Below are 13,053 nucleotides of genomic sequence, written 5' to 3' on the forward strand. Positions count from 1 at the left end.
CCATTTTATAAAATGCTTTTAGGCTGGAGGAAGATTGAAATAACACACACACACACACACACACACGCACGCACGCACGCACACAAATGCTGCAAACATCACCACCAACAACGGAAAACCACGCTGATTATGTACATCTGAAAAATTCTTGATAGTGTAAGAAGTAAATTGGAAAGTTCCCCAGGGAAAAAACCCTTTGACATAACAGGGGTGGTAAATAGGAAAACAGTGTCCTCAGCGCTGAGAGAAGAAGGAACCATTTATTTAGTCAAATTATTTTACAACAGGGACTTCATTGACAGCTGTCAGCAAACACTTAATATAGTTAAAAAAGTCAACAATTACCTGCAAAATTATATATATTTTAATATCTAAAAATATGTTGCATATATAGAGCAGGAAAATCCCTCATCTCCACAAGGGATAGTTTTGTTGTTTTTCCCAGAGCTGTGATTATTGCAGTACTGTTACACACATTTCCAAAGCATTAAAGATCTAAATGGATTATCTTTCCTTGTGTATGTCTGTTAAATAACTGCACCAGTGCTTTTCTTTCTTGTAAGTCAGTGACTTAAACAGCCCTGTTTCCTTTTCAGCAATAGTCATATTATGTTTTTTAAAAACCAGCTATAAAAACGTACAAACACAGCCCAAATGTACAGATTGACAAAAGATGTACAAATTACATTAAAAAAAATAACAGCGACTGATTCGATAGTAAAACTGCTTTTGTGACCGAGGTCAACTCGTTTATTTATCTTCTTAATTTTTAATTATTTATTTTTAATACTGTGAGATATAGGAAAATAACTCTGCATAATTTATACAGTAAGTTGCCTTCTGATTGATTGACCCTGGTCTGATGGTCTGACAAGCGCACAGCGCTTGCGAATCTGTTTGAGTTTAGAAATCCCTACGACTTTTCCAAGTTCTGGGACCCACTGTCATCATTAAAAAAAAAAAAAATTAGTTATTTAATTCCTCATCTTTCAGGAATGTATGTATTTGCATTAAAATTTCTTAGTTGATATCCTATTTCTAGAGAGAGTGGTCAGCTGAGTGCATACTGTCCACTGCGGGGGATTCTGAAATGCCCTTGGCTTCTTAAACACACACACCTTCTTTCCATCAAATTCCAGTTGGGTGAGAACTTCACTGGCCTTACAATCAATGTTCCAGTTGCCATCCACTGAATTTGGTCCTCCTAAAATTAGATGACAAGCTTCCCACCTCTATTTCCACTAAAGCTCAAACCAGAACATGACTGGTTAAGTCCATGATTCTGTATCATACTGAACCCCATAATGAGACCCGTGTGTTGATAAGAAACTGCTTTGGTCATAAAAACATAAAGAAAACATACAGCTTCTTTCTCCAGAACCATGACATAACCATTCCAGTAATCTTAATATTCAGCTCACAAGATGCTAGGAGACTGAGAATTCAAACTGGCACACTGGCCCATGGAATTATCCATCTCTTTGTTCAGGTAAAGGAAGCAAAAGTCACCAACATTAAAAAAAAAAACTTGTTTTCAAAGAACAAATACAAAGGTTCTATCCAACAAGAAAGAACATCCAGTTTTGTCTTCTCTTCAAGGCCACATATGTCCGTCCTGCAGAGTCCAAGCATCCAGGAAGAGTGAGGGATGGGGCTTCAGCTAGGAGGCCGCCAATGAGTAAGCTTCTAGTAGTAGCTGCCTAAGTGTGAAGGCACGTGGGTGTTAGGATGGCGGGGGACATTGGGGTTGGGGTAGATTCCCCCTGTGGGGGAGGTCCAGTATTGTGATGCAGCTCCAAAGAAGCTGGAGGAAGTGACAGGCATGGAGGATGGATGGGGAGGGACAAAGTTCACCTTCTGCTGGTGGGCATGGTAGGAAGGCATGTAGGAGATGTCAGAAGGGTACTTGTACATGGACGACTCAGTCGGATGTGGCTGCAGAGCCTGGGCAATGCCGTGGAAGTCAAATTTGTAGGCATATCTTTTGCCATGCACTTTGGTCATAATGTTTTTATCATAGTAATATCGAAGGGCCCGGCTCAGCTTGTCGTAATTCATGTTGGGCTTGCTTTTCCGCTCGCCCCAGCGCCTGGCCACCTCATCGGGGTCCGTCATTTTGAATTCGCCGTTGGTCCCCTCCCAGGTGATACAGCTGGCGTTGGCACTGTCGGAGAGCAGCTCCAGGAGGAATTGCCACAGCTGGATCTGCCCGCTTCCTGTAGGCCGTCAAATGCATGGGAAAGAACAGAATATCTCAGCCCCCAGAAGGAAGAACCAGTTCCCTAAATGCAGAGATCTTCTCATCCTTTTAAAGAACCCTTTGTTTCCTTTGACTTTGGGATGGACTTGACCAGCCCTTCTCATCATTGCTGATTTGCCTTTCTGCTTGCCTTGGAGATGGGTATGATAAGCGAGGTTATACCCTAAGATGCTTTGCCCAAGGCCTGGTAAATGGAATATGGGAAGTGAGGTGTGGGGCTCTGCCCAGAACTAGCTGTATGATCTTGGGCAAGCCACATTCCCCTCAACCCCTTTGGCAAGGGCTTTAAATCTCTTCATCTAGGAAGGCCGGAATCACTGTCGGATCTTTACTTAGTGGTCAGGTCCCCCGGGTAATTCCCTGTCAGCAATAAAGAGAGTCAGGGGCAAGGCATGACTGTAGGAGTCATTGGGAGAAGCTGCGTGATGAACTTCAGCTTTTGGATGAAAGGGCCTGGATTGGCCCTTGGCAGGCCCTAGAGCTTGGCTTGCAGCTCTAAATTCTACAGAGAACTTGTGCAGAGAGAAAAAACCCAGAATATGCGGGCTGGCTTCTTTCTCCTCTGGTGGAAACATCCAGGCACTAAGAGGTGGGTAAGGAGACTCCCTGGGATGGGAAGGTGAGTGGCCACACTACTGTAAGAGCCTGCTAGCTCCCAATCTCGATGGTCTTGGTTTAGAAGGATCCTCTTGAGCATTATTTTAGATACTAAATCTTTAAAATCCAAGGTCAAATTTACTATATCTACAACTTTTCAGGGACACATCTCTTTTATAAGGCCAGGTAACTTGGCAACATTTTCTAAGATCACAAATAAACTACTTTAGATTATTTATTAACATGTGCCTTGCATGGGGCAGACAACTGAGAGCTCAGTGAAGTTGTCTTCTTTTCTTTCTTCCCCATTTTCTCCAACTGAAATGCCTACCTGTTCCATTTATTACTTATAGAGACCTAAGTGCACATGTTTAGTGCTAATGTGTTTATTCCCAGAAGCATCCTCAGCTAACGAAGCTTGGCACCTCGTAACAAGCCCTGACCTCTTGTTCTCATGCTCCAGAAACAGACATTGAACATTTCAAGGAAAGAGGCACATGTTATTTCCCCAGTCAGGTGTCTGGACTTAGGACAGAAGTCTCTGTGACTTCACAAAGCTACAAAACATTCTGGTGAAAAAGGCTTGCAGGCCAAGGTAAACTCACCAGGGTTGGCTAGGCGACTGCTAGTCGGGCCCAGGATCTGATATGGATCTAAGGAAATAAAAAAGGAAATTTGCTTCAGTATTATTAAAAATATGACAACAGTATCAGCCATAAGGAAACCACAAGGGTTTATATTTTTCTTTCAAGATCACAGCGAAGACTGATTTTGGAACACTTCACTGCTTTTATTTGCAGATCTCAATAACCTTGATGACATTTGTGGTCTTCATCTCAATCATTACAGAAACAACAAAGAATAGGAACAGGATTACTTTTTCATATTTGGCATCTAAAATGTGCAGATTATGCTGTCATTACCAAAAGCAAAACAATGAAGACATTTGGAAAGGATCTGGCTAAGATTCAGTGATACAAGGGACAGCTGACTCAATGGGCTTAAAGACGGTCTCATGGTTACTGGTCTTTAATAGCTCTCCCTAATACTAACAACATCATTAATCTGTTTTTAAAAATGTATCATGAAAACACGTGCCTGGAAATCAAGCAGCCTGGGTTTTAGCAGTAGCTATGTGATAAACAAATAACTTGTGGGACAATTTCTGGGAATTTCTCATCTGCCAAATGAGTGGGTTGGGCTACTGGATTCCTCAGTTCTCTTCTAGTATAACACTCTGATTTGAAGCTTAGACTTTGAGCACAAACCAGAGTTTGTGTTTTAGCTATAGACTGACTATTAAAATCTCAGTTTACTCAAAGCTTATGTGATTATTTAGCTATAAAAGAGTCTTTGCAATATTGGCTTAGGTGAGAGGTTTATCTTCTTTTTTGTTAGTTGAGGAAATCAGGGTAGAGAGCTGGGTCTCAACTTGGCAAAGTTGTCATACATTTTGTACAATTTTACTATTTTTTCAACTATAATTATCATTTTAAAAATATCAACATGATTTTTGGGTTTCTACTTAGAACCATAAATTAATTTCTAAGAGTCCTTAAGCCCACTGAGACCATCCTTTCTCATCCACACCATGAGTATGATGACTAAAGTATTTTTGGCTGGTGATGTCTAACTTTGTTGTTATTGGAGAGTCTTTAAAACCCTCTACATCTGACTTATGATCCACAGTCAGCAAATGTTTTCTTAACCTGCCTGGTGAAATTTCAGTTGATTTTCTCTTGCTCTGCCGCCTGCGGAGACGGAGAACAATGCTTGCCCACCCCAAAGCAAATGACTTGTTCAGAACTTCATCTCAGCTGCATCACATAAGAAGATACTAGGGCTTGGGCAGAGTAGCTGTGTTCAGATATACAAAGAATCTTGGAGAAAGCAGAAGGAAGACTTCTCCAGAAGGCAAAGCTTGAGTGGAAATTCCAGGAAGGGGACTTTGGCTCAGATAGTAGAATTGAGACCAACTAGATAGTCAATGCCCTGTTTTACTATAAGCACAGGTAAGGTAGAGGTGAGGGTGTTATAGACCTGGCAATCTCTAAGTTCCTCTCCAATACAGAGTCTCCAAGTCCATGGCTTTAAAAGTTCCTCTGCCTAACTGTTAAGCCTTGCCATCGCAGGATGGGGATATTTCTGAAAGTAAGGTTTGGTGAAGCATAAATGGATTGGGCAGGAATTTGGGGGTCTGGAATTATAGACCAAGGTCTATAATTAGGTCTATAATTAACTCTCTCATTAACTAGTTGCATGGTTTTTAGCAAGTCACTTTACCTCCCTGGGCCTCAGTTTCTTTATTTAACAAAATAAAGCTTTGGAACAGTTAATCTTTAAGTTCCTTTCACCTTTGATATTTAACAAGTCTCCACTTGATTTTAGGACCTGTTACTTCATTCACAGGCCTAATAGGGTCAAATAGAGACCCTCTTTGAGTGAAATAAGAGACAACATATGTGGTATATTGTTTAAACCCTCCATCCGTTGACTCTGTGGAATCAACAGCTGTGCAGGAAGCAAAGGAGAGATTACTTTTCCTGGGCAGGTACCTGGCTGGGGCCGTTGCTCGGTGTTCTTACTGATCGTCTGTGCCCCTCCAAGGGGAGGACCTGTGGCAAGAGGGAAAGCAATGCAGTGAGTAGGACCCGGCTCCCCGAGGGGAGCGAGACATCTTGACAGATGTGCTTTCCCACTCATTCCTTCACCCACTCTCCACTGACTCATTTATTCATCTTATTTTAGAAATATTTAGCTAGGATCTACTATGTGCTGTCACTGTTCTCCATGCTGGAGATTCAGGAATGAACAAGCAGTTCCTGGTGGAAATTGCATTCCAACGGAGGAGACAACAATAAACACATTTTTAAATTTTTAAAATTTGTCTTTGCTTAAATGTCACCTTTCCATTTTCCAATTTTTAAAAAGTAACCCAACAGCATAGCATCACTGATGGTACCGAGGCTGTAGATTTCATTTTCAAATCAGAAAGTTAGAGAAGTCCTTACTGAGAAAGTGACATCTGAGCAAAGATCCGCTGCTTCCTGGTGTCCCTGTCTTGTGAGTTTCCTCCTTGTACCTTTCACACACCCTTTCCATTCCCATGATCGCTTCTGCATTGCAGATCTGTGTTGCTTCTTGCATGGTTTGTGGCTTAGTCTGACTGGTGGCCTCATTACTCTTCTGTCTCCCCAGAACCCACCATATACGCCACTGTTCAAAACCTTAGTGACTCCTCATTGTCTAAAGAACTAAGGTCTATCTTCATTGCATCATTCACAATTCTATTTTTTACCTTGCAGACTTCTGCATCACTCATCCTAAACCTCAGAAACCTGAGGTCCTTACTGACTGTCAGATCTGCCAAGCTGATGTCTTCCCAGTCCCCATTACCACAGGTCTGAATCCTGCCTCTCCTTCCAGAGCTAACTCAAGTGCTACCAGGTCCACAAAGCCTTCCTTGATATCAGCCAGATGAATGGAGTTCTGTGTGTGCGTGATTTCTGTCTCCTGCCTATGGGACCAGTGCATGTCTGATTCATCTTTGTGAATCTTATATTGCCGAATGCCATGTGCAGAGCAAGTAAATAATTAATACACATAATTGGAAGGGGTCCTGGTTATTGTTTGGGCGTCAATTTGTAAGCCTAGCCTTTTTCTTGAAAGAATTCCCTTTGCTACCTGTTCATAGGCTTCACATTTTGCTTCCTAGGCATGGCAAGATTGATTTCTGGTACAGGAGTTCATGAATCATTCCCGGTATCTCCCCTTATTCCCTTAATGGGAGATACTGGGTAGACTTCAACATATTATCATATGACCACTTGGTGGAGAAACTTATGTTTGAGACATCAATTTCTTCACCAAGTGGCAAAATGATGCTATGTCAAAGTCTAACCAGTATCAGTGGGGATGGGGAAATTGGTATGACTTAGCCTTACCAGTTAGCCGGGGAAAATCAGAGAGGGTCATTATCTTGATTTAAATAACGGAAGCCAAACCCAGTGACCTTTCATTGGTACAGAACCTTGTCTTGAAAAACCTTCAAACTTCCAATGTTCTAAAACTGAGTGCAATAAAACAAAATTCAAAAAAGCTAAATGAAAATCCCATATCATCTTTTGAGGACTGGGTATCATGGACGGGCTCTAAATTGGCAAATAATTTTGGTGTCTACTCAAAATGCAGGAAAACATATGCCTGCTGCTCTCCCGTATCTCATGACCCTGTTCTCCCACCCTATCCTCAGAAAAATGTTTTCCTCCAAAGAATTATATGACATTTACTTACTTTTGTTGAGACCAGAATTCATGTTATTTCCCCATGTTCCTCTTCTGACTGAGTCATAAGAAGGGTCTAATGGACAATAACAAATAGGGGTACATTAGCATCACCTGCTTCTCAGAAAGATTGCATGAGCAGTATCTGTAGTGATCAGGAAAAATGAAATGAATTCAGCAATGGCTTTTAAAGCATCACTAAATTCTGGAAGCGTACTCACCCCCTGGGGTTGGGGTGGGGTAGTGGAAGGAACATTAACACTTGACCTTGAGAAGATTTTAGTCTTATCTGGGAGCCGAAGTAATGGGAAGAATCGTGAATGTGAAGTCAGAGGATTGGTTCAAGTTCTCTCCCTGACGCTATTTGTTTTGAAACCTAGGATGAATCAAAAGTCTCCTCTGGGCTTCGGTTTTATTTAATATGAAAATAAAAATTTATGTTTTATCTACCTTATAGGGTTGTGGAAATGATCAAATGAGACAACATATGGAAAAATACCTTATAAAGCTTTCTACAAATATAAAGTGACACAAGGTTAGAAAATGTTTAAATGTCCATAGCTCTGTAGCAAAATCCTTCAAGCAGCTCTGAAAAGCAGGCAACGTCTGGATGAAAGGCCATTGAGAAGCGCCTCAAAGCCCAGGGCCGTGACATTCCTGGGGGCCAACTCCAGCCCCCTATTTCAGCACATGGATGATGTGGGATGACATTGCAGGGGTGTGAGCACATTCCAGGCTCTCTGAGGGCTCTTGGGCTTTGCTATTGATGGTGGAGAGGGCTCGGCTGATGACCACAGAGAAAGGGAATAGGCCAGAAATGTGGCTGGGAAAGGGGCTGGATCAGGAAATGAATGGATGGCGATCTGCTCCCCACCTGGATGTGATGAAGGGCTTGTGTCTCTACTGTCTTGGAGAATACTCCTCGAATCTGAACCTTTGTGATCGTAACCTCCTTGAAAGATTCCATATAACTCCATAAACGTGTGCAGAAATTGCTTAACTAACTAGCTGGAAACTTCTTCCTTCCCTTTCTAGTGGAGTAAGTCCCGTTGAGACACTGAGCAGGAATAGCATAAGAGCTTGACGATACAGAATTAAGACTTTCAAAGTCATTCCATGCACAGCAAAGAAACCATAAAAACCATCTGAACAAATGGAGCACAAACCTCATCAAACAACAGTCTGACTGGGTAAAACACAAACCATCCCCTTCAGCCCCTTCCGAGCCTCTCAAACAAACTGGAGTAAGAGCTGGGAAGACGGATGGACTCGGATTGCCTGGCCTCACTGTTTCTGGCCAAGAAGAACCAAAAGACAGGGACAATTTTGTGTGTGTGTGTGTGTGTGTGTGTGGAAAAATCCACGTGCAGATGCACATTCCTCAAGGCTCTGGAAAAGCCAGTTCAGTTTTAAAATTACAGTCTTTAGCAACTGGCATGAAAAGCAACACAGAAAGTGAGGGGGATGGGACAGGGAGGAAGGACAAGGCAGGGGACAAAAGAGAGAGACAAAACTCAACTCCTTCTGCTTTTGTTTTCCTTTGCCTTTTTTTCCTTTCCTAATTCCTCCTCTAAAGGGATTCTTCTTCTTGCTTAAAAACAAACAAGACAAATGAAAAACCAGCTTGCTCGCAAGCTTGGAATGAGGTGGAAGGCTCTGATGGGCATTTTCTGAGATGTCTTGCAGAGGTCTGCAGAGGAAGTGCAATGTTGGCAGCGGCAGAATATTTTTCTTTGAGCAGGAAGAGCTGCTGCTTAGGCCTCCGGTAAGAGATTTGGGACCAGCTTCTGCACTGTATTGAGTGCATGGCCAGGGAGTCGGTGTGAAGCGATAGGAAACAGTTCCTCATCCTCACCCGTGAGTATGAGAAGGTAACTACAATTGTGAGGAAACAGGTCATGTGCCCAGGGTGTAGAGGAAACATAAAGGGCCCCTGGAGGTTGAGGAGAGGTGAGTGGAACTAGGACCGGGTGACTTCAGTGAGACCGCTTTGGAGAGGGAAGAATGCATCAGGGAGGAACAAGGCAGCGGTGGGTGGTGAGATGTCACGGTGAAGCCTAGAGACAGCCACGGGAGGAGCTGTACCACGGAAGTAGAGTGATGTGGAGGGAGAGGAGAGAGGCCGAAGCATGTTCAAGGTCTTGCTAATGGTGGCTCAGCAAACTCTGTGACCTTGGTATTGCAGGCTGTGGAAACTAAGGGAGGATTTGCGCATGCGGCCACGCTAGGAAAACAGGGTGTGGTGAAGAATGAGCTCGTGATGGTGTGTGGGGTGGATCCGAGAGCCTCGGGGAAGGAAATCATTCTAGTGGGAGCAGAACGGAAAGTCGAAAAGAAGTGACACATTCAAACAAAAAGAAAAAAAACATCATCTGAACTTCTGACTTGACTTCTGACTTACTGTGTTGATAAAATCTCTCAAGTTTTTCTGAACAGTTTTTCTGCTCAATCATTAGTCTGCAGAAGGCTTCGACCCTCTCCAAAAGCTATCTTGTAATCACTCAGAACTATTTCTTTTGGAGCCCAAATTATGGCCATGGCTATAGTTATCATTGACTTCTTACCAGCTTTTCTTCCTATTCTTTTATTCTAGTTCCAGGGACAGGGTAGGCATGCAAAAATCCAAATGCATGAAGGAATTCCCTGTCACCACAGAGGGCGGGTGACCACAGGATCTTCCTGTAGCTCTGAGGGATGGAGCCTGGTTGAAGGTGTGCCTTATCAGAGCAGTGGCTTGGCAGCCCCATCTTTCTGTGATGCCCCAGGGCCTGAGGAAGGAGGCAGAGCTTTATGGGGCGATGTGCCCACAGGCCCATCTGATGGCAGAAGCCTGGCTAACAGGACTTTCAAAGTTCCAACCAGTGCTACAGTCCCCCGTAGATGAAAAAGAAGTGACAGAAACAGAGAGGCCACCCAGCAGTCAGTCTGAACTGTGCTCTCACTGTGAAGTTAATAGAGTCATTAATGACGGGCCATGCCTTAAGCTGGTGCTTTCAGCCAACGTCCATCCTAGCAGCCTGTGGAGTCAGAGTAGCAAAGACCATGGGCCTTCCTCTCATTTCTTTTTCATTCCCAACCATTTGCATGGAAAATCCTCCCACTGGTACCTCGCTGCTAAAGGACAGCCTGAGCCCATTGGCTCTGGGGTTTAACAAAGCACTCCATAGGCTCTGTGGCTCAAGGGGACATTCTGGTCAATGTAAGATTTAAGTTAAAACCAGCATTTCCAGAGTAATTTCTGCCCCAAAGATAAAGCATGAAGACACAGAAGGCCAGGAACTAAGGTCTAGCATTCTGCCCTAGGGGTAGGAAGAACTGGTGCAGCCTTGCAGGCTAAATGAGATACCCAAGTCAACACTCAGCATGGTGCCCAGCACAGAGGTGGCCTCAGTGGATGTTAGCAATCAATCATATGATTTGTGTCATAGATCAAAAAAATATTCAGACCCAGAAACATGTTGGGCAGCCTCCCAAATCCAGATCAATTTCCTCCTCCCCCTCCAACTCCCTCACCCCCCTCTGCTCTTCCATTTCCACTTATCACATAATTTAATCAATGATTAATTTGCATTTGTCCCCCTCCTTCCTAAACATCAGGCCCATAAGAGTGGGGATCTCTGTTGTGTTCACTATATCCAAGCACTTAGAACACAGCTCTGCATAGAGCTAGTGCACTGTAAGTGTTTATTGAATGAATAAACTTGGCCAATATTTTCTCCTACTTGCTAAATACACTTAATTATTCTCATTGTTCATAATATAACTAGCTAAGGGAACCCAGTGCTCCTACCCTGACATCTCTCCACTAAATTAAGCCTCTGGGCTTAAGATTTCCACCTGGGGTGTTGAGGGGTACAGACTGTATCGCCCCTGTGTCCCCTCCGAGTAGAGTGGAGCACAATCCACCTATTTATGAGGCATAGGCTAAAAGCTTGTTCCCAAAGGGAAGTCAAGGCCTGAATGCTGCTTAGTGAAGTGATGTGCATTTATTGTATGTGTTTTTAACAATGTCATTGCTGAAGTGAGCGTTCTTTTTTTTTTTTTCTACTAAAAGTTACTCAAGAAAAATTTAGCAGTGTGATCATCTCTAGTCCCTGACATACACACAGAGGTATGTCTATAACTGGAATGCAAAAGCCTGGAGCAGGGGGCTGACCCAGCGGCTCACATCCCTGCACAACCCCCCTTGCACAGACCCACACCAGTCCCACAGACTGCCCATCAGCACATGGAGTGGGGCTCAGCTGGGGTTTGCCTGCGATAAGAAGAACCCTGAGCATGCATGGAGGCCCTCCTGAATGTGGTGCTGGGAGTCTGCCTCCCGAGAACTGACATCTGGAAAGACGAACCTGAGGTGGCAGCCAAAGGCCCAGTGTGTAAAAATGTGGCCAGGGGCACCAGGGCACCAGTTCATGATTTCTGTCTTTCTCCGTGGTGGCAGATGGCTTAATCAGCAGATGATCACACCCTGCTTCTGACAACTCGCTTTTCACTGTGGTGAAGGCTGACACCTTGGTTTTACAAAGTACCAGGACGACAGATCTTAGTGTGATTCATTTTCAGAAGAGTGACCCAAAGAGCTGTGCCTGGAGTTTCTGGTTTCAGGCAGTTCTGAGATCAACTCTTGCCAAAGCAAAGAGGCCGGAGCCTCAGTCTGGAGAATGAAGACATTGCCAGCCATTGTGGATAATTCAGCCTCATATATATGATGGCCTTAACAGTATCACCATTATGTGATGGTTAGTGGGGCAGAATTTGATACTAAATGGCCTCTTAGATTCCAGGAGAGCCTCCCGGGGTACAGAAATATGAGCATGGAGTTTTTTTTCTACTAAGTCTCTGTTGGAAGGGGAAAGCTGTTTCTGGACATGACCCTCTCATAGACATAACAGTGTTAACTCAGCTCCTGTGTGAAGCTTTTTATCTGGTCCTAGAAATATGGCCAAACATCTCTGGTAAGATATTTCCTTCTGCTCTGATGCCTCAGCTATCTGAAGGCCCAAACCTCCCTGCTGGCAGGCAACACTCCACCTCGTTGTGACCTGACCAGAGGCCAGCAACACAGCGACACCAGCCCACAAAAGCCTCTCTCTTCATCCCCTGTGTCATAAAACCTTGCTCTCAATGACTGGGTGGAAAATGATGAATTTTCCCTGAAACTTCTCATTGAATTTCTGGTTGCTGCTGAGAAGGCTGGCAGCACCTAACCCTGTTTATCCTTGGAAAGCCTGACTTCTGAATGCAGACCTTTCAGCCGAGCAGTGGGCAAGGCTGCTCATGCTCCCAGCAGAACAGGGGCCTCTGGTAGCCAGATCCAGGCCTCCTTTCTTGAAAGAGTGAGGATGCACAGGAAAAACGCTGAAATCAATGCTAGCCCTGAGATGCAAAGCCCTCAGCTTCCCAAGAGAGCCACGCCCACAAGGAGGAGGATTCACTCCCAGACTCTCACAGTGAAGAGCCGTGTAGGTGAGCGGTGGTCTTTGTTGTTGGGCTATCTGACAGATTACGACATGTACTGCTAGAGGGCTGGACTAGGTGACCCTCTAAAACCCCTTCTCCTTCAGAGGTCCTGTGCTTCCAACAGGTCCAGTCTTTGGGGAGGAGCAGCCTCTCCCGGCCACCAACCTCGCACAAGCTGCTCTTCTCCAAGCACTTCTTCATCCTGCGCCCCACTTGTGGGACCTGCTGTGCTGCCCAAACCTTCCCAGCCCACAGCTTAGGACCAGCTTCTCCTCTGCTACAGGCTCTTCCCTCAGCCCTGCTCTGAGGCAAAGTATCCACAGGGCTTAGGATGCCGTCATGAAGCTATCCTTCCTCTCTGGTGGGCCGGGGGATTATTTTGGCAGTTAGGAGATGGCACTTAGAATCGGTTAACCTGGGTTTCAAATCCCAGCTCTGCCATTGGCCTTGTGG

General features: G+C 44.3%; 1 protein-coding gene across 1 annotated transcript in view; it reads right to left on the reverse strand.

Annotated features, from left to right (window-relative positions):
• Positions 1 to 241: 241 nt before the first annotated feature.
• The window catches only part of FLI1 (Fli-1 proto-oncogene, ETS transcription factor), a 116,724-nt gene continuing 103,912 nt past the window's right edge, over positions 242 to 13,053 (reverse strand). The window contains exons 6-9 of the mRNA XM_017523536.2: positions 7,151 to 7,216; positions 5,413 to 5,472; positions 3,463 to 3,510; positions 242 to 2,216 (exon numbers count right to left, since the gene is read on the reverse strand). Of these exons, the coding sequence (XP_017379025.1) occupies positions 1,687 to 2,216; positions 3,463 to 3,510; positions 5,413 to 5,472; positions 7,151 to 7,216 (704 nt within the window). The 3' untranslated portion in view covers positions 242 to 1,686. The remainder of the gene's footprint in view (positions 2,217 to 3,462; positions 3,511 to 5,412; positions 5,473 to 7,150; positions 7,217 to 13,053) is intronic.

Source organism: Cebus imitator, unplaced genomic scaffold (assembly GCF_001604975.1).
Source record: "Cebus imitator isolate Cc_AM_T3 unplaced genomic scaffold, Cebus_imitator-1.0 Scaffold0, whole genome shotgun sequence".
In the NCBI taxonomy this organism is placed as follows: domain Eukaryota; kingdom Metazoa; phylum Chordata; class Mammalia; order Primates; family Cebidae; genus Cebus; species Cebus imitator.